At 42.5% G+C, this 21896-nt stretch overlaps 1 protein-coding gene across 7 annotated transcripts in view; it reads left to right on the top strand.

Annotated features, from left to right (window-relative positions):
* The window catches only part of RABGAP1L (RAB GTPase activating protein 1 like), a 268625-nt gene that overhangs the window by 190025 nt on the left and 56704 nt on the right, over positions 1 to 21896 (top strand). For all 7 annotated transcript variants that reach the window (XM_026063133.1, XM_026063169.1, XM_026063142.1 and 4 more), the window contains 2 exons: positions 547 to 588; positions 20598 to 20726. In XM_026063133.1, coding sequence (XP_025918918.1) covers positions 547 to 588; positions 20598 to 20726 — 171 coding nt within the window. The remainder of the gene's footprint in view (positions 1 to 546; positions 589 to 20597; positions 20727 to 21896) is intronic.

The raw sequence follows: 21896 nt of genomic DNA, 5'->3' as shown, positions 1-21896 counted from the left end.
TGTGCATATTTTTCCAACTTTTGCAAATCAGAAAGAATATTTAATACAGATATCAATTTGCTTAACTTTGAAACAATCTTGCTTTTTGACTGATATCAGAACAAAAGATATTTGTTCTTGGAGTTTTTTATAGTTTCAGCATAAAAAATTGTACATGGCTAATCACAGCTTTCAGTGAACAGGCACAAATCCTATCGACTAAAATATGTATCCCATTTCCTTGATGGCCCACTCGTTGCAGTGTTTTGCGCTGCTCATGAAAGACCAGGACTGGCAGGTCCTGAAAGGATGGTGGGATGTCCTGTGCCATGCGTAGCACCTGGTTAACTGGAAGGAGAGATTCCAAAGAGCCTTCCTCCTCCCCAGCCAGGAGTTTGGAAACTGTACCTTGGGGCTTTAATGCTGAACTTCRAAGTGTAGCACGGAAAAGAGAGGCGGGCTGTAGAGGTTTGCAGCATCTAGTTACGGTACTTAATGGTGACAACTAATAGAGAAAAGAGATTTGTATGCTGGCACTGACTGAAGTCTTTTTCTTCTTATTCTCAGGGTCTGAACATTATCTTTCATGTAGCCTTGGCTCTCTTAAAGGTAAGTCATTGATTAGAAGCTTTTTCTAATAGAAAAAAAATAGTATGGAATATGTTCTTAGTTGAATTTGTCATATCAAAGGGAACAATAATAGTGGGACTTCTGGGGGAAGCAGGGGAAGAGAAATATATGTTTGGGTAGGGATGTCTTCAAAACTATACTTATGGTAGGTCTGTTTTTATTAAAATTAACAATGTAATAAGGTTCTTGGAACAAAAGGTACGGTATAGGGATTTAAATGTCTTGTATAACTGCTATTAAGAAAACTGTTCTGATTCATTTCATGACTTATTTATTTTGTGCCTAGGTTCTTTTGTATAGTCAAGAAACATATGATTGGATATCATTAGATACCAAATGCATTTGTAATATTAAGAGAGGAATTAGAAGTATTTTGTTTTGTGGGTAACTTCCATCTTAGGCTTAGATAGAGGGCAGTTCACCTAAACCAGGGGTAAACCCTAGGCCTCTTTGATGCCAAYGGCATAGCTTGAAGTTCACTTACATTGTCCTTCACAAGTTGGCACTAATTCAGATCCAGTCTACATACAGACACGTGGCATGGGATTTGAAATTCTGCCTTCAAATTCAAGGGATATTTCCATCAAATGATGTAGGCAAAAGCTCAGGGTAGTACAGCCTGTCCCTGCTGGCACTGTAACRTCTATAATGTGGGCATCCACGGGTCGCCTTTGGCTGTTACCAGTGCTGCGGTGTGTTTTCCCAGTGCCTCACCGTTTTCTAGGAAGGGCAGGCAGCTGGTGGTGGAGCTGCGCCCTGAGGAGCACTTCAAGAGAGCCTCAACTTCCGCAGCAGAGTCCGGCAGCGGAAGTCTTGGYGCTCTGCCCTGGTGAATGTGCGTGGTGCTGCTGTGAGCAGAGCGGCTGGAAAGCCCAAAGCACCTACCTGTTCACTCGAGGTAGGGTGACCTGGCTGAAGTACCCCAGTGCGGCTGTAGGATCGGTGTGTAGCATTACGGTAAGGAAGTGTCCAAAATAACGTAACACGGAACAGCTAGTGTTTCAAGCTGTCGCTTTCTGCATCAGCAGCTGTGTTAAAGGAACTAGCCGAGGAGCAGGAGACTGGTTTAATGTGTGTTTCCAGGGCCGTGCTCCTACGCAAAGCTGGGTCTGTAAAAGGGGGGAAAGAAAGGGTGTGCTCTTTTCTGCCTGTTTTGTACTTTGTTTGCAGCTACGGGGACTTGGTCATCTTCTGGTTTTTAAGGCCAATATGGCTAATGGGAAATCCAGCAGGTTATGGCACGATGGAGAGTGCTGCCACAGTAGTAAGAACTGGTTCTGGAGGCAGGTGGAAGTACCGGCTTATGGCTCTTAAAACTGAGGCAAAAGAAAGAAGAGGGAGGAGTACGTGCACGGTGCTGAAAGTGGCTGGCAAGGTTTTTAGGAGAGGGGCCTGCGACAGCCTTGCCCTGAGTTTAGTTACCGAGCATGGCTCTTGGACCATGGGGATGCGCCCAGCCGGCGTGTTCCTGAGGCTTCCCACTGCCGCTAGCGGCAACGGTGGAACTGAGCTTAGCAAGAGGAGCAACTTTAAAAACATGTGATAAGGGTTGGAAAGAACTATATTCCTTAACTCAGAGATGTCATATTGCAAGTAAGGACATCTTTTTATGTTGAATCATCAGCCCAAGTTTCTTTTAATAGAAAGTTTTTTGCTTTTTTTTTTTTCATTTTATATATATATTTCACAACATACTGCTTTTCTAATTGAGCGTTTCTCTTTGGCTRTTCCAGAAGAGGAAAATTCAAGAAAGTACTTTGTCACTATTTTCTTATAAGTTCAAGAGTTTTAAGAATTGTTTTTAATTCTGCTAATAGCATTTCTTCTTATGCTTATACAGTATGATGCATCTGTATGATTTGGCAGTAATAGGCCCTAAATGGTAAGGGAGGTGTCATCTTCAGAAAATATTTCTGTATTATAGGCAAAAGCAAGTGCAAAGGAAATACAGCTCAATCAGACGAGATGCTGAGTCAGAGCCACCGGTGAGTGGTGCTCTGTAGCTCCGTGGTTCGCGGTCGGCAGACTTGCTGTGGCATCAGGGAGGAAGACAGTCTTGTGCTCTGGGGCCTGCGATAAAGTTTTGCTATTCAGATGTGTTCATAATCTCTTTTAATCATTAGAAACAAAGTGATTTTAGTTTATTAGTCTCTTTAAATTACAGGAACCGAATGTGACTGCTTCAGAACAACAACTTTAAAACCTGTTTGGGAGGACTTCATTTCTCTCTGATCCTGAAGCTAGTGAGAACAATCCCTAAGGATTAAAATGGAGCTAGTGKTTTTTTTATCCGCAGCCTTCTGGATTATTTTTAATATGGAGGGGGAATCATTCATCACTAGAATATTTGAGTCTTTACTGTGTAAATGCCACTTTTCCTCCCTTCCTGGGGAAGTCTGTGCCTCGCAATCCCTTGCTAAATAGCAACAGAATTGAAGCTTTTTTATTGAGCTCCCTTTTCGCTCTCTGCAGTTTCTCACTGGTGCAACCAGGGGCTTACATTCAAACTGAACGGTTCTCAGTTTTGAAATGCCAGGGCTACTTCTGTGACCAAATTACCCAAGGCATCTTGATGTAGTACCCTTCGGAAAATAAAAACCTATCTAAGAGACCAGGGAGGTCCTTTCCGTTTCCATCTCCCAGGTTTGGAATATGTTTGTAACAATGAACAGCTCGTTGATTAAAGTCCTTTGTCTATGGAGACTATCGGACGTAATAGGGCATTAGTCTGATTTCTTACTGCAGGATTGCATTTTAAGGAAAAATACAGTCTTTTTTTCTATAGTATCCGAATATTATGCTTGCTTAGACATGCCCTTCAGCAGTCATTGCTTTTGTATACTCCACAGTGTGCACGTCTGTCATTTTGTCCGGCTGGTGGCAGTATTTGCCAATGTGACATTAATCATTTAGGTATGTGGTGTGGACACAGCCCCTGAATTAGCGTTGGGTGAGCTGAGCGGGTAGGCTAAGGCCTCCTCCCTTTCCTTCTCCGCGCAGCCGAGAACATAGGGCAGCGCTGGAGCRGAAGGTGAATCCTCGTGGTGAAGAGGCAGCTGCTCTTAGAAAGCTCAGCTTCAGGAGGCACATGCCAAGCGGCGCTGCCCTGATACCTGTAAAAGACTCCCCTATTAGGCCTGTTAATTCCGAGTGATGGGAAGTGTACCGTTTCAGCGCCGGGGTGCTTTCGGATCCCTTCTGTCACAAGCTAGCTAGTTTCTTTGTTGAAAATTGCAAAGTAAAGGTGAAAATCTTTGCATGTGGTAAGAAAAAGTTAACGATAACAGCAAGCTTTGTTTCATKTTTGGACATTTCAATAATTACTGCCCTAAACTTCTGCTTCTGATCTTGCTGCCTTAGAAAGAAAAATTAAATGCAAACTTTATTTTAGAATTAGCAAAAGTATTAGAGTGTGAGAGTGTGCAGAAATAAGGCTCGAGATTAAGTTACTGTAAAGGAAGAAAAGAATTAATAGAAATGTAAGAATTTACCATGAGTTTTTAAAATAGGTCCAAACCAAGCTTTCTTTATGGAGATAATCTACTCACAGATAATGATTCATAACAACCTTTGATATCTAGGCTGCTGAAACAGCATTTTCACCCAGTAACCATTGAAAACATGTTGTTTAATGCCAGAGAAAAGCCAGTGTTTTGATAAGCAAAGTATGTGATATTCAAATTGAAATGGGTAGAAAATTGTGAGAAATAGTAAAGCGTGTTTTTACTGCTTCTATTTCCCAATTAATGCATACTGTTATTATCTTGCAGAGATTCACTTCAGTACATGCATTTTCTGAAAAACAGTACCGCTGCCCATTCCTCCTTGAGCTTAGACTAATGCGAGCAGCATTTCTAACGGTGCCTGTGAATTCTAAAAGTCCTTCTCACCGCATGTTATCAAGTGATAACGGTACATTAAGCAAACAAGACAGTTATTTATCTTAGTTATTTCTGTTGTCACCTTTCAGTCTCAAGCCTGTTTGTGTCAGTGTGTGTTCAACAGACTAGAGAGAATACCAGTTGCAATGGCAGGCATGGCAGATGGTCCTGTTAATTTAAGTAGCTGATACAGAAGCTTCTTAGTTTTTTAAAAAAAGTCAAAATTACCATGTATTAGAAGCATTATTTGATATCGTTATTTCATTTGGTACATGGACTAAAAAAGGACCTCCTGGGCTAGAGAAATGCTTCTCCTTTGCTATTGCACGCCACTGTGTGACGTGGCATCCATTTTATAAGCTAATAGCAGCAGCAATATTGCTGTGGGAAGGCTCTTTCTCTTATTCCATCCTAAATTTGTTAATGATCATTTTACACTCCCCTGCTCTTACATCAGCATTGTCTTTTAGCTTAAATAGTCCCCTTCCAGACACACTCACAGTGGTGTTTATCATTGTGAAGTATTTATAGATACCAATGTTTCTTTACTAAATAAACCAATATTCTTGGGTTCTTGATCATCTTAGTAGTTTTCTTCTGCATCTCCTCAAATCTATATTAATCTTGTAAGGTGTAATGGTGGGATCTTTGAGAGGTCCCAAAATGTCTTCTGTATTGATACTGTTTTTTCTTATTTCTCGAAAATCTGCTTTATCTGATAACAATGAGCACTGCGTTTGTCTCTTCCGTTTGTATGGAGTGATATTCATGGCTAACCAGAGGCTCTGCAACTGCTATTTCACCACTTCAGGTACAGACTTTTGTAAGGGTAGAAGTTTTGAATAAAATTGTGCTATGCTTCTGTATACATTTACATTTCACTTCTCAATGAATGTGTTACAAATTGTTGAATTTTTTTTTCCGCAAGATGCTGTCTTCTTTGGATAGACATTTGACCTGATCTGTCTCAGAGCCCGTTCATCTTTTATCTCCTGAATTGCCGCTTGCACCAGCCCAGTACTTTAAAATCGGATGTGAAATTTTGTTCTGTGTTGAAGGCATAGCTCAAAAATTTATGCTCATGAGAAGCAGGCAAGCACAAAGATAGCCAGAGCAGTAATGCATACGTGTGTGTCTCAGCTACTGTTGTTCATGAGTAAGCTGTGCCTGTTTCTTCAGGGAGCTGTGTGGCTTGTAGCGTAAACCAAAATGACACCCCTTAAGATCATGCCTCCTTTTATCACCCAACACATACCCTCTGCTGAAATTATCACTTGCCACTTTCTTGCCTGGGGCACTGGTGTTTAAAAAGTAGTGTTTGAAGAAAACGAACAAAAAATCCACCTACTTTAAACCTGTTTGAACATTACAGCCTCTTACTTGTCAAGGAAGAAGCCGAAGGGTGCAAGTCATAACAACTTACTGAATAAATTGTATCAGTCCTGTGAAAGCAAGCAGCAGAAGAGGAACAGAGAAGTTGTGCAACAGAGATCTTCCATATCTTCTTGAAATAAGATACTGATATTTTGTATAATCTCACCAGCTAAACTTCTGAGAATATCAACGAAGACTAGACAGGTGCTTATTTTAGGTAAAACTTGCACCTTGCCAGCACAGATAATTTAAAAAATGTGAATTGTCTTTCAGGCAGGGATGAAATTCTGATAATTACTGTAACTATTTGAGAGCTATTGGAAAGTGATTCATATTACATCAAAAATGCATTCAGTGTGTAGGCAACTGGGCTGGGGCCTTGTGTTCAAGAGATAAAATAGCTATTTCGTTCTAGTTCTGCATATGCTCTTACTTTGCATGTGCAATGCCATGAGGAGCCTGAAATTTTGAAATTAGCACTGCTTTAAGCAGAAGGTTGGATGAAATGTCATACGGAATTCCTTGACAACCTAAATTTTTTTTTGATTTTAAGGTAATCTGGTTTAGTCCACTTTGTAAGTGCACTAAGATAAATCTCCAAGAGGCTGCTCTTAAAATAAAACAGAAGTGTCCACATTAGAAGCTAGGTTAAAATAGCTGTTGCCCTTTATATTCATGCTAAGTTCACTTTAGCTTCTCTAGGTAGATGGTCCCACAGGATCAGTGCTGAAGCTTCTGGTACAGAAGTGGATCCTAACTCTTTGTTGCTAGTGATCGGTGTCAACTGTTCTGTTTTCAAGGTCCTCTCCATTAGGCAGAGGACAAGAAATTCACTTTTTAAGAAGCTGACAGATCTTTCTTCTAGTATTTGTATTGAGCCAACATTGCCAACGATAGATAGGGAAGACTATAAGAACAGAGCAATAATACTGTTTTTGTCTGCAACAGTGTGTGTCTCATTATCTGAGAAAGAAGTGGTGCCTTTTCTGTTTAATAACCCCTGATGGATTGTTCTTCCATGAGTTTGTCCAGTGCCTTTTTAACACATGTAAGCTTTAGCAACCACAGCGATTTTCTCAGCTTAATTCTGGATTGTGTGAAGACTCACCTCAGTTTGTTTGCTTTGAAACCTGCTAGTTTCATATGAGACTCCTCATTCTTCTGTTGAAAGGGATTTTGAACAGTTGATATCTTTTCATTTTCTCCAGACCATTCATAATTTTATACATCTACCATATCCTTCATCAACTGTTATTTTTCAGATTTAATACTCTTAGTTTGTTTATTTTTTGTCCTCATTTGGAAGCCTCTGCTGAACCTTGTCGTCTCTCTCTGTACCTCTTCTATCTCTATTATTTCCTTTTTGAGATGGAACGACCATCTCAATATTCAAGATAGTGCATAATATTCAATATACTGTAGAATAATGGCCTTTTCTGTTTAGTTCTGTATTCCTTTCCTGTTAATTCCCAACGTTTGTTTTATTTTGTTGACCTCTGCTGAGCACTGAGCTGACGTTTTCATAGGACTGTCCTTGATAACTCCCAAGATTCATTCCTGTATAGTAATTGTCAGCTCAGAGTCTATCATTTATATGTAAAATTGAGATTGTTTTTTCCCCATATGCATAAATTTATATTTATCTACATTGACTTTCATTTACCATACTATTGCCCAGTCTTCAGTCTCTTACAGTCCTTCTGCGGTTCTTTACTGTCAGCTCTTGTCTTTAAAACCCTGAACAATTTAGTAGTATGTGCAAACATTGTCACCCCAGCATTCATCTGCGTTTCTAAGCCACTTAAGAGCAGGTTTGCTAGCATGGACCCCAGCACAGATCCCTGATGGAATCCACTGGGAAAATTAATTGTTTTGTCGTGCTCTCTCTAATAACGTTAAAGACGTAAACTTAACTAAATTCAGATCACACAGTTGTGATTAGACCTGAAGAACAGTAAGAGCAAAGTAATTTCTGATAAGGTAAGAGGTGATGCTCTTGTGTGAGCATGATATCATTCGTATGGATTTTCCCTGCAAGACTAGCGATGGTTTTGCAGGAAAGACTGGAGCAGAGGGGAGACAGGGAAGGCTTACACTGCTTGCGCAGGGAGAAAGTGGGTAAGCAAAGGAAGGAGAAAGGGAGAAAGAAATCTGTGGTGCTCACATAGGGTCGTAATTTTAAAATTACACAGCGTGGGCAAGGTGCCAGCTTTTACAGCAAATTGTCATGCCTTGTTAAATATGCAAGTGGGAACACTGCTACCTGAGAACTAATCCAGTGTGAACACCTAAAACATAACACAGTTTTCTTCAGGCATTTTGCATTCTTGGCAAAATATTAAAGATAGAAGCTGCAATGATCATGGTGGCACATAATTTTTCCCCATAGAAAACAGTCCAAGAAGCACAAAGCTCCCACTTCAACTGTCATAAAATACTAATTACCTCAGATAGAAACCCATAATTTTCCTTGGAATCCCCTGAGCCCTCCCCAGATATTTTCTCCGTGTTTATATATTTATATTCCATAAAAAGGGAGTCACATCTCCTTTGACATATTTTAAAATACAAAGATTTGTAAACAGCTCAGCATAAAGATCCTTGGTATCTTGCTAGCGAGTTCAGAAAATATAGGCAGTCTCAGGTCAGAGTCTATATGGTTTGAATTGAGTAGCGAACGTTTTGCCAGTAGCCAGTTCTTCTGAGTCCAGTGGACCGCAGCTGCGTATGTCTTTGGTGATCTTGACTGTGGCAGTGCAACATGAGTGAAGAAGCAGTTTTGTGGATGGGAAGGCCCAAAGCCAGAAATAAAGAATTTAACTGTACTTGAAAAACAGGTAGTCTGTAACATGGAAAACGGGCACTAGTGCAATGTGTTTTATGTGTTTGCCCATTCTACCGAGTGGGCAAATTATTGCCTTCTAGACCATTTTGAGTTTTGAGCTGACTTGAGTCAGGCCTTTTTGAAGAATACAGGACAATAATCTAATGCTGGTAAAGGTGTGGGTAAGAGCAGTGAAGTCTACATGATAGAAAAATCATAATTCCTGATGAAACATGAATAAAAATAAGATATAGTATTCAATTACAATGTACAAGTGCCTAAGAATGGTAGGGAGTGTAAAAAGTCTCAAACTGCAGATCTGAGTGACAGTTAACTGTCATGCTCCGTGTGAAGAATTGGCATAATATTTGCGATGTACTGCTAGTTTTTCTCTATTCTTCCCCGTTCTAGTCTCCCCCAAAGAAGAAACTCACCAAAAAAAAAAAAAAAAAGACCCCAAAGTTTTTGTGAAATGAAAAGTGAGACGCGACCATTGTGATAGGATCTCATAGGAGCTCCTGCAAACCACAGAGCGCTGGATTTTGGTTCATACTGAGGTTCTCTCATCAAGCCTCAGAACGTTTCAGGTTTTAGAGGACCTCTTTTTAAACGAGAAGTCCAGGCCTGATGTAAAAATTGTCATATGGCATTAGATCACCTCTCTTGGGAAGCCAGTCCTGTAGTTAATTTTCCTCTTTCCTAAAAACTTGCACCTTATTTCTAGCCTGAATTTGTTCAGTTTTAGCTTCTAACTATTGGATCCTATTATAACTTTCTAGAGTTAAAGACTTTAGTAAATAATTATTCCATTTCTTTTTTCGTAACCTTATCCAAAGTGAAAGAAACCCTACATTTCTGTAAGTAAAAGTTAGCTATTCACTTATTGAAGTTTGATATATGCAAGAAAAAATTTAAAGTCTTTTTAAATGAACAGTCTTCTGAATTATCTGTCCTCTTTCCTGTTTGTTTACCCACAAGCTGTGACTGTGTTGAAGTCACCAGTGACTCTTCCTCTTCACCTCTATGCTTCCAGTCAGCCCTATGACTTTCTTGCTGCCCAATACACACAGTATAATGCTCTCATTCCTCTCTTTTCAATRTTTTGAGTAATATTTTCATTTGCATGTTGACAAGAGAACCTAATGTTTCTAGAATATCATGCTTACCGGCATTTGTGTTGGATGTAAACACTATAAAAATTCAGAAAAAATATGAAGAAGTACTGTTTCTTTAACCCCTTCTCCCTACAACCATACTTTTTGGCAAGCTGATGATTTAATCTGTGATGAAGAACTGATCGGCATTACGGTGTTTGCCTGGACACTGCATGGACAGGAGTGTCTGGAGCTGCGCGTTGAGGCCCCCAGCTCGCTGCAGCAGCGTTGCCTATTTCTGCTTTGTCCTCAAGCAGGTCAAGGCTGCTTCATAAAGAGCAGTACTGTCATAAGCGAATGCATCTACTAATTTTCCCTGCCTTGTTTGAGCCCTGACTCTTTTTGCAGTGCAATTTTAATGTTGTAGCTGGTCTGAAATCATGCGCAGGAACATTCATGACACTGGGGAGTTCAAGAAGTACAGGAGCATTCCCATCACAGTCTTCACTATGGTCTTAATCCAGAATGAGAAATGTGATGGCTGTGGTTTATTTTTTTCATTAAAAAAAAMCAAAAAACAACCCCCCCCCACAAAACTCGTGCATAATTTCTCTTTAAAAGGATCTCAGTAAATATTCCTAAACTCAGCCTAGACAGAAATGCCCCTGCCTCCACCTCTTCACAATCCTGCTCCCCAGGCCGGTGCTTATGGAAGATTTTTCCTCTGCAAAATACTTTTTCACAGTCTGAGATGCATCAACTTTTAGAAGACCACTTGTATTAAATAGCTTTTTCATACTGCACAAAATGTACAGGTGCTTTAGTTGTCTGAAATCCCCTGTCACCACAGTATAAATTGCTAAGGGCTCATTGGTGTCATCTGTCATCTCTGACCTATGACTTCTGCTATTTCTGTTTTAATCATTTTCCCACCTGCTTCATGTGTCACTGTGAGCCAAGGTGACCTGTGGGGATGGGGCTCTTTTTGCTAATAATTTCCATCTAAATTTCTTTTCCCATCCAATAAAACTTATTTATATTTAAAAAGAGTCCAGTATGAATAGTGTATCGGACTGGATGAAATTAACCTTTTTTATTTTTCTCCTCTTTTTGCAGTATTAATCTAGGCTTGCTCACTGTAAGTTAAAATTATTTTTGTGTTTTGACTACTCGTGTGTTTATTATTTCAGCTTAATGACCCTGGGCTACTGATTTTCACTTTACATCAGTATCATTTTAACTAAATATGATCATCTTTGACATTAGACAAGTAATTTTTATTGGTAAATCTGCATTTGCAGAAACGTTTGCAATTAATATGTTGTAGATCTGTAGCGACCCTCATAATATTTCAGATTATTACCTTTCTGCATGTTAGATATCTATGGAATATCACTGTCTGATTTGCTGGAAACACTATTTTAGTTTCCAAACCAACATGTATTGTTCTGTTGTAGAGCCCATTTTATAATTAGGCAGTTCAAAAGCAGAGAAGCATAAGAAAAAGATGCTTCTAAAACACAGACCTACAAAATGAAGTAAAACCTACTACGTTATCTTTAACCAGATGGCAGAGGCCCCCTGGCCTGCGCCTCGCTCAGGAGAAGGGCAAGGCAATTTCACATGTGACCTCAGAGCATTTTCCTTACAAATTTGCAGTTAATTCCTCGAATCAATTTGAAGGTATGTGCCTGAAATCCTTCCCTCCCTGCTTCTCGTCTCTGGGTTTAGAAATGCCTCCTGAGAACGCAGTGCTGGAAATGATCGTGATTTCAATTATTTAATTCAACCCTGCACAAGCCGCGCAAAGGTGGGCTGCATCCTTGCAGCTTTTGGGGAGCGGGCTGCCGCTCTCGCTGCGGTGGCAGCCGCCGCCGTGCCCTTGCGCCTCTCGCCGCGGCGCGGTGCGGTGCGGTGCGGGAGGGCTGCGGGGCGCCTGCCCTCCCGGCGCGCCTCTGGCCTGGGCCCGGGCCCCGCGTGCGTGTGCGGGGTTTCGCTGAACGGGAGTCGCTATAGCGCTTGGCAGGCTGCTTCCTTCCCAAGCATCAGGCGTTAGCGGATGCAGTTCGTCTACATCTGTAAGCTCGGGATGCAACAGCAAAAGCTGTCACGGCTGAATTGATGGCAGGTAGCCGGGGAGGGGGAGCGCGTCTGTCCAGCCGCTCACTATTGGCTTCTTATTACGGCATTCTCCCCCGAGACGAGCGGAGCCGGGCTCTGCATGCTCATCCCCCTCCTCCCAGCCCCTCATTACTGATGCGCGGCGAGCGGCAGCGGCGGCCGCCACGCTTGTCACGGAGCGCAGCTTGCAATGAGCTCATCCTTTCTCCTTGCGGCTTCCGAGCTGCCCCGGCTTTATTGCTCTTACTGCTGCTGCTGGTTGCTCGCACACGCATCCGCAGGCACGCCGGGCCCTGCAGCGCTCCATTGCTTTTCTCCCATCAGAGCTTCCCTGCGCTCCTTTCCTGCCATCTTCCTGCTTTTTAGATACATTTGAGATCYATGTTTTCTTCGGTTTGTTTTTTCAATCTACTTTGGACTCTGGCGGAGCCAGCACGGTGGATCATATTTTTCCTCGATTCTTAGCAAAGATGCTCTTCTCTTTCTGAGAAGGTCATCTGCTGCTGTAGCAGCCGTCTGAGCCTGTTTCAGAGATCCGAGGCTGGCTCTGCTAACATTGCACTTTTTGAAATTGTGGTGAAAAGCCTGTTCTTCTCACTCTGGATACTTATTATTTACTGCTCATGGAAGAAGGGGTACCTTGCAAAACCCCAGCGGCCAAGCTTGCACCACCTGTCAAAAAGTCCCAGGACATGCATGACGAGAGAAGCAAGCTGGTGAATGAGTATGCATGCCGGGTGCTGGAACTTCTGGGAATGGGGCATCGCCTGTTCGTGCCTCGGCTGCTCGCGGTGAGATCACATTTTCTTGAGATTAATTCATTTGCCATCGCCCCTCCCAAACCTGCTTCCCCCCGCGATTCTTTACATTGAAGGAGAGGTCTCCTGGTTTTTCCCTTGGCTTCACCCAACCCATCTCCTAAGCCCTGGGTCTGTCTCTCTCCTGTTAGCCCGGGAGGGCCGGGGGCGAGTGCCGCTGATGGGGCTCAGTGCCACTCCTTAACTAGCCTGAAGGGCCACGGCGAGGGCTGCAGTATAAAAAAGTCTTTTTCTAAAGCCGTGAATGCTTTTGTTCTCCCTTCTGTAATGATTCCAAGTCAGCAGCGTGCCCTGTCTGCTTCTAGATGCTGATGGAAAGTGAATTCATGCTCACGCTTCCGATTTTATGGTTGCAACATCAAAGGTTTTAAACATTCGTAAAAATTCAGGCTATGYTGATGTATTTTTGTTTTTTTACTGGTTTTGTGTTTGACTTTGAAAAGCCAGCTGACACTATGTAAAAAAAGTTTAAAGTATGCATATAAAAATCATCTGAGAAATAAATTGCTAAAGGTGTTTTTAGCCCTCATAACAAATGATGTGCGTATATGTGAAATGGCCTGAAATCGGCGTGGCATGTGCTGATACAGAGAGTCTGACCTGTATTGCTGTGCAAAACAGACCCAAGCCCACGAAACGGGGGGGCCGGGCCGGGCCGGGGCTGCTCTGTGGTCCTGTAACTGAAGCTAGCTGCAGCTGGAGGCACGCGTGGCCCCGGCGTTGTGCGCAGGAGGTCCTCTGCTCCGCTGCGCCCGGCAAGGGGGTTCTTTTCCTGCTGCCGTACCATTTCCTAGCGGGACGGTGCCTTTCCCTTGTTTGCGCAGTACGTGGTAGAGTGCCCCGGCTCGCGTTTTTATTGTGCTGCTGAAACGCGGCCCCGTGTTCTGCAGGATGCTCGAGCGAGCGAATGTGCTCTGCGTGATGAGCAACGCAGCGAGTAGCTGCGCCGGCGTGCCCCCTGCTTTGTGAGACGGCCCACGGAAAACGCTCACCGTCTGATCGCTAGCAAAGCGAAGACGAGTTTGGCTCCCTCCAGGCACTCGTAGCAGCGGTACAGTGCCTGTCACGGGGGCTAGCAGTGTGTGACTGAACCCGCTGCGTGTGCGAGCGCGACCGGAGCCCCCCTCAGCGTCCCTGCGTGCTCCTGCAGCCCGGGCTGCTGCCTCAGCGCTGCCCGTCTCCTGGGCAGGGGCTGCCAAAGCGTGCCAAAGGCTTTCCCGACGAGCTCCGAGGGAAGCCGGGACAAAACCACTGAGGTCGTCTTCACGCGGCATAATCAGGCTTTGTATCTGGCTCTCCAGATAGAGAATACCGGGAAATTTAGCATACTTCATCAACCTGTCATCCTCGCTTTACTGAATGACATAATTGTATCTGTTAAAAAAAAAAAAAAGGCAAAGGAATAAACCTAATGCTTGTGTTACTAAGGAGTCGTCATCTGTGGAATCAGCGTGGTTTCCTGTCGGGTTTTATTACCTAGATATATCCCTTTTGACATGCATCCCTTTCATAGATAAGGAGCGACTGTGTTTCTAATGATTTTTAAAAGAGAGAAATCTCTGAGGACCAAGAATTTGTACTTTAATCAGAACTAAAGATACTACAAGAATAAACTGTTTTTCCATTTTGTAAAGCTAAGGTCTAGATTCTTTAGTAAATGCATGAGCTTATTTCTTTGCTGTGCTACTGTGAATAAATGCCTCGGATAGGCAGAATATATGCCGGCATAGTATTATGTGAAAAATGTAACGTATAACATTTATGCCAGCTTTAGGAGAACATTTATGGCAGCTTTAGGAGAATTCGGATCGCCTGCTCGCTGGCATCAGCTAACCGTGACGGTGGGCAGGTGCGACGGCGCTGGCCTGGCGTGGCTTTCCCCCCGTTGGAACGGCTGTGGCTTGCTGCAGCTGGTAGATTTTGTGTTTGGGCTTGCACGCGTTCATTAGTACTTTGTGTGGCAGAATTACCGTTCCCTTTCGTGAGTCTGCACTTGCCCATAGCTGCGCGGGGACGGCTGAGCAGAGGTGCGCTACAGGCGTACGCACGGAGCGCGCGCAAGGCCCTCAGTGCCTTCAGGGATGCCAAGTCATTGCACGCGGAGCTGGAGCTACGCCTTCCCCAAACTTTTGCCCGGGTAGCGATGCTGTGTTTTTTCCGTGGCGTTTCTATATTGAGCAGTGTTTTAGGGTGAGCACAGCTTTTGTCTAGAAAGAATGTTTTTGCCAGCATTGTCTTTGCATTAGGGAAAAGGATATAAGCTATGCCAGTAAGAGGATAGGTGTACAAGTGTATATCTTGGTGTATATATCTTGGTGTATATATGTGTGTACATATATGTTGGTGTACGTGTGTCAGAAGCGTGTGTCGGCGTACCTGTGGCAGTGTCGCCTTACCAGTCCAACTGTGCAGCCCTTGATGGCGAGCGCATCCTCCCTCGCGCTCCCCGGACGCGCCATAGGTCAGCGCTCTCCTCCGGGAGGGGGTTAACGGATGTCGGATCTGGGGCTCGTGTTTAAGGGCAGCAGAGTGAAAACTCGTGCAACCCGCAGCATTGCAGGCTGTTGCTGCCAATGCACAGGCAGCTACCAGGTTAGAGAAAACGGCGCGCATACCTTGATTTTTACACTGCGTATCTCCTTGCATTTTCTAAAAGAACTTAAACCCACATCTGTTTATGTTGCAGAGTAAATACGTTCTGAAAAATTAGTGTACGGATGCTTGTAAGCTTTTTGAATTTACCAGTAGCAAATTAAATAGTGGTGTAGAGTTTGGCCAGATTCTTTTCTGCCCTTTACTGTGTCTTGTTCCTGACACCTGTTCATTAGAGTGTAAAATACTGTTTTTTGATTTAGTAACAATTTATGGTTACTGACATTCTAGAGAAATTCTCAATATATATTCTGTATAGAGAGAATCCTACAGAAATTACTGTAGCTTTTTTTATCTACAGGAGGAAGAATTAAGTGAAGAAAATATAATATAGTTGATCCTGAATTTCTTCTAATTTATTAGTTCCCAGGTGGGAATAAGAGACTTAGCTGATATAGTCAGTAATGAATGAGACTGCAGAATTAATAATTGAAGATAGTAAAATTAAATTAAAGAAAAAAGCCAAGTCTTGGTCCTTTGTCTTAATCACATTTCCCTAAATATTTTAGGGGAAGTTAGTTAGAACATTGTTAGCATTATTTACTTAAAAAAAGTCAAAGTTCACTTAGTATAATTTATAATTCTCTGAAAAAAAGTTGATATTATCTTTTCCTATTTTTCAAGAATTTGTGGTTTCCCAGAATGTTACCTTTAGGTCTGAAAGTTTCTGTATACCTATTCAAAAGTGCTTTTCCTTATTTTCAGCTAGTCCATATAAGATAATTTTATGAATGTTTAATACTTAAGTCGCATGGGAAGGAGTTTCTAGGGAACATATATTCAGCCAAACCATAAAAGGCAAGCTGAGACCTTAAAAGTTGTTAACTCTGACTTGTTACGGTCATAGTTCTCAGTGAGGTCTCCTCTTTTCACCTGGTTTAAAAGAAAACATTTTATCCAAAAGTATGATTATTTGAAAAGTAACTCTTGAACATTAGAAGGTGCTCGGAAGTCCTTAGGTGCACAAAAATACAATGCACCTGGCAAACCTGAATTATTGATTCATTAAACTTCCGGATGTTTTAGTGAAGTTGTTCCTGAGTTCCGCAGCCTGCAGAGCCGAAAACAAACCAATTTACAAATCTTTGCCTGTCAGACAGCTGCCAACAGGTTCCTGAAATGCCTTTACAGTTTCTTGATTAAAATTACAAAATGACAAGATATGTGCATTGTAGGATACCAACAATGCTATATATATTTTGCTCCCCATATATATTCTGGTTATTTGTTGCTTTTCTTGTTTTTAATCTGTAGAGTTTTGTTTGTGTAATATCTACAACAAAGCATAAAATATACGGAGTTTGCAACCCAATGAATGTTGCTCTCAAAATGTTAATTTGATTTTTTGCAATTTTAACTGTGAATCTCTGTTTTGATCAACAATTTTAATGAAACTAAAATACACAGCAGAGTAGAAAGAGCCAAAGAGGATGGGCTCTACCCTCACTTTATCAGGCTGTACGATTTGATGGTTTATATTTTTCCATAATTGTAATCTTGGTCCAGCAAAGTCTGTGACAGAAGTCCTTATTGCCGCGAATCACCATTTCTCTCGCCGTTTTTTCATTGAGTAGAGGTTTTCCAGGGTTGGGCCCTGGAAGTTCTCAGTGGTTACAGCGTTGAATGAATAATTTCCTTTGGAGCTGTTAAAAGCATTACTATACCAGTGATTCAAGCAGAAGCATAAGAGTATTAAAGCTAACTTTAAGTGTTTTGCATATAAATGCTGTCGTTCTGACATATTTCCCTGTCTCTTTTTTTTGTATTTATTTTTTAATGGAGTGATATGGATATAAAGGCTAGGTGCATCTGCTGGCTTAAAGTTTGGCAGGGTAATTTAATTGTTACTAACTTCTTTTAGCTTTTTACCCCTCTGATTTCTAAACAAACAACAACAAAAAAGTCTAAAACTCTTAGTGCATTATATTAATTTAAGAAAAGTAAAATGAAATACAAAATTCTAATAAAAATGTCCAGTCAGGACCTTTTGGAAGAGTAGTTATTAAAATCGGGCTGGCTGAGCTCCTAGTGACATGGTAGCAGCGTGGTTGGTGTTTGTTTGGGGGGGGGGGGGGAGCTGTCCAGAAGCCTTGATGCCAGCGGCCCCCCCTCCGCCGCGGAGGCCCTGCCATCCCGCCTGGGTGGCGAGCGCCTGCCCGGAGCGAGCGCCGCCTCGGTGACCTCGGCGGCGGCAGCAGCAGCACGCGTGGCACGGAGCGGCTGGCGTCCCGCCACGGCGGCAGCGGGATTCAGCCGGGGGCTGGGGTTCTGCAGGAAGGTGGGAGATGGTGCACGCGTGAGGAAGAGGAGGCAATCGGGACGGCGGTCGCGCAGAGCTCGTCCCCCAGAAGGTACCTCCGCGACGYGGTGGGGCAGTCCGTTTGAAAGGCATCGCGATCACAGCCCTCGGTGCCACTGAGAGCGGAGGAGAGAAGTGGCTCTCGAGGGAGCTGGTTATCAAACCGTTCGCCGCTGCTCGGTCACCGTTGTCCCCCGACCTTTACCCAGAAGCCGCTTGGTCACCAGCGCGGGTTTTGGCATGCGGCTGCTGTGCACTGTCTCAGTTAGGCTGCTAAATGGGCCACCACCACGGTCTACAGCTTGCCAATAATCCCAAATATAGCCCTTTGGGGGACGTGAAACTGCTCTAGTCCCAGGTGGCAAAGCCAGCCTTAATAAAACTTTTGCCCGGGAGAAATAGTCGCAGACGTGACATTACGAAGCGGGAACGGGCGCGTTGGCCATAGCTGCAGCCCCGAGCGGGTGTGATTCAGTAGCTGCCTGCCTGCCCCAGCTTTCTGCCGGCACCCCGTCAGTCCGGTCGGACTGGGTCTCCGCCAAATAACCCTCCTGCCAGTTTTCCGTGGATGGAATCAGACGCGATTTGTAAGCTGTTTTATAAAGCTGAGCATTTCTCATCAGCATCCTAACGGCAGCTTTTCTGGTGTCCCGTTGGTGAGGACCCAGCAGCTCCCTTTGCTGTGAGTGGAGGGAGGATCCAATGGAGCTGGAGAACTGTCAGCGTTTTGGAGGTAGGAAGTTGCCCGTCTTAAAGCTTTCTGCTGCGACCGCAGGGAACCAGACCACTGAAGCTGTGTCTGGTGGTGTCTCGCTCCTACCTGGTGATCAAGGTAGCAAAACCAATCACGTGCCCAGCGTGGGTGTACAGTATTATAATCTCCCAAAATACCCAGGGGATCAATAAATGGGCACAACGGAGATTTTGTCTTTATATGGTCTTGATGGAGGAAATGAGAGGATGTTGTGCAATGCCGGTTCCCAAAGCAAAAGACTGGACCCAGAGCAATGAAGATTAGCAGCGCCTGGGTGACAAGTTGGTCTCATGTCAACCTCTGCTCCCCATGGCCACCAAGGCTGGCTGACCCCGAAAACACCCTCTTGGCTTCTGTCGCTATTCCAAGCTCAGGGAATAGTTTAAAATCCCTTCAAAAACCTTTCTCCCTTTCCCCCTCCAAATAAATTGTTTCTCTCATTTTGAATAGTGTTTCCTAGGAGAAATTAGAGGCCAAATGAAAACACCTTTTCAATCTTACAAGATTTCAAAAAAAAAAAAAAAATCCTCTTAGCAGTTTAGTTAAATTGCTATTTTCGAGAGACCCTCTGGGTAGGCTGCTGTAGCGTTTTCAGCAGGACTGGGGAATATGTCGAGCTGTGTTTGAATATTACTGTTAAGTTGGTCCAATATCTGCGGTACTACATTAGAGTGTAATTTGTTTTGGAAAACAATATGTTGTACTTTTTAAAAAGGCTTTACACAGTAGATTTAATTATTTTCATGTAAGTGAGCTAGAGATGCTAGTTTATTGGGTGGGTAGTGATGATTCATAAACAAAACACATGAGTGTAATTTCCTCTGTGATGTACCGAGAATTAGATTTATTTATTTAAAACAAATTTAGTAGCCAAGGGAACTAGTTGTATCATCTAGTCTCATCTCTTGTCTGTCACGGGCTGTACTGTTTCTCCCGGTTTTCCCTGTGTAGAGCCAAATCTCTTGCGTTTGGCTGAAGTGCGTTTTTTGGAAAGGCAATGTCTGAAATTGGAGATGGCAAAGGAGTTTGAACAGATGTGAACGTAGTCAGGAGTCCAGCTGATTCCCTCTGAGGCTGGGTGCATGTGCGAACCTGCGTATAACAGGACTAAAACCGACGGAGCGCCTTGCTCATGAGAAAGGAGAGTCTGCGCGGGTGAAAACACTGGCAATGGCCACTTGGGTTCTCCTTCCGCAGTTAACCTGAGCCAAAGGGAGCTACGTTGCTCCTGAATTATACGCAATAGTACTATTACACTCAGTTCCAGGCTCCATGGTACTAGTCTATAAGTGGCTGCGTTTTTTTTCACTGTTTCTGGTTTAAAGACCTTGGAATTCACATTTTGAGATAGCATCCTAAACGTCTTGTCTGGACATACAGTCTTTGTGAACCTTTTAAATGAGCTATTTAAAGACCTGGTATGGTACGGCTGTAAAATGTCTTGGTGCAGCTCTTAGTAAATCCAGAGATGAATATATTTGTCCCTGTCCTGTCAAGCATATTACTCTATCAGTAGCAGAACTGAATTAATGTTGAAACTGTAACATTTTCTAACCTGTTATGATTATGGCTTGTTACCACGGTGAGAGATACAATATTATAAAAGATACAGAAATAAACATGTAAGACTTTTTCTGGCACAGTGTTCTTTGAGAAATTGTGTCACAGACTTCTGCACGTTGACTTGCTGATGCCTCTTATGAGTCATAGGCATTTCTGCTTCTGCTGTTCATGTCTGCAACCATGTATATCTATATATACGTTGTCTTTCAGGACAGCATTATAAAAATCAGCGGTGCTCTGAAACACAAACTTTCTGAAAAATAGCATAAATTTTCATTGATCTTTGTTGTTTGGTTGGTTTGCGTTTTTCTTCTCGCTGAATTGCATCTTGACAGGCTTTGCCAGATTCCCTTTCTTACCTGGTAGGTGTAGAAGAATAAAGTACATTAGTGGGTTACAGCTCGCCGATCGCAGGGCTCTGCCTGGGATTCCTTGAACGTGTTCTGACTTCTGTTTCGTTTTATGAGATATAGGTTAGAGAACTATTTCCATAGAGGGTGTTTTTGAGCTAATGTGGTTTGGAATACGTTCAGTAAATGACAAATCCAGTAAAAGAGCATGACTACATGTTCTCAGTGTTTACAGTCGTTCTCTGTGTTTAATTGCAGACCTCAAAAGAGGACCTTCTACAAGCTGATTTTGAAGGAGCTTTAAAATTCTTCAGGGTGCAGTTGCCCAAGAGGTACAGAGCTGAGGAGAACGCTCGAAGACTGATGGAGCAAGCTTGCAACATTAAGGTAAGAGCCATCTTCATTTCCTCTCATTCACACAGACTTTATGCAGAGAAAATAAGGTGGGATGCTAAGAATGGCAGTAGGATGCGGGCAGCACTGTACTGAAATCATTCATTAATTACTTTATGTATATATGTGTATGAGATTTTTACATTTAAAGGAAGTAAAGCACTGAGCTTTTCCCTCTTGTCTGCTTTGGCTCAAGCTAATAATTAAAATATAAAACTGATGCATAATCAAAAAAATTCAATCGTCAGTGCCCCCAAATGCATTAACTATTTTATAGTCATAACACTAAAACAAGGAACCAGATATCATGTAATCGTGTAATGATATGTGAAATATTATTTGTTTTACTTTGAGGCTGTTTATTTGCAGACTGCTGCTTTATCATATAATTATATTGGAGTAGAAAGTTAGTTTCTTTTGTGTATGAAGCTTGCCAAGACAAAACATCTTTTTATGTTGTACCCTGCTGAAGACTTTGCTGTCAAAAGGCAGATTTCTTTGAAGGTCTGGAGCACAAGTATTGATCGTTTAATGAATGATGGCAAGTTACAGGATCCTGACTGTAAGCTTTTGTGACTGGAAATATTTTACTAAAAATGACTGCAGAAATTCATAAAGCTGTCTTTCAGCAGATCTGGGATTTTTTTCTGGCGTTTTCTGTTGGAGTAGGTATAGCAATGGATGGGCTTAACATTTGATCTTGAGAAAAAATGTGGTTTTGTTATTTCTTGGAGCTTGAGCAGTGGTGGGAAATGCATGTTTGGCGTAGCCCAGCAATGGGCTGAGAACATACCATTGGAAAGTACTCTTCTCTAACACCCATGTTTATTTATATCTCTATATATCTGTATTCATTTACTTTTGTATTGCTTGATTTAGTAGTTTATTGAGCAAGGGCTTTTTCCATACTCATTAAAACACTGATCTTGTGGAAGGGGGGGCTTTGCAGTACTGATGTTTGTTCCAGCCAGAAAAAGGAAGTTCTGTGCAGAGTTGTGTTGTTTTTTTTTAAATTGGACTTGAGATTTGAACTCTGCTGCTGAAAGATGAGAGTATTTGAGAGTGGAAGACTACAATTCAATTTTATGTGTTTAGTCCTTTAGACTATAAGCTCAATTCTTGAAAATAAGTAATTTAGAGACTTACCAAGTACAATAAAAATAT

The sequence above is a fragment of the Apteryx rowi genome, unplaced genomic scaffold, assembly GCF_003343035.1.
Source record: "Apteryx rowi isolate R43461 unplaced genomic scaffold, aptRow1 scaffold_100, whole genome shotgun sequence".
Lineage (NCBI taxonomy): Eukaryota > Metazoa > Chordata > Aves > Apterygiformes > Apterygidae > Apteryx > Apteryx rowi.
This window is presented reverse-complemented; position numbering and strand designations above follow the sequence as displayed.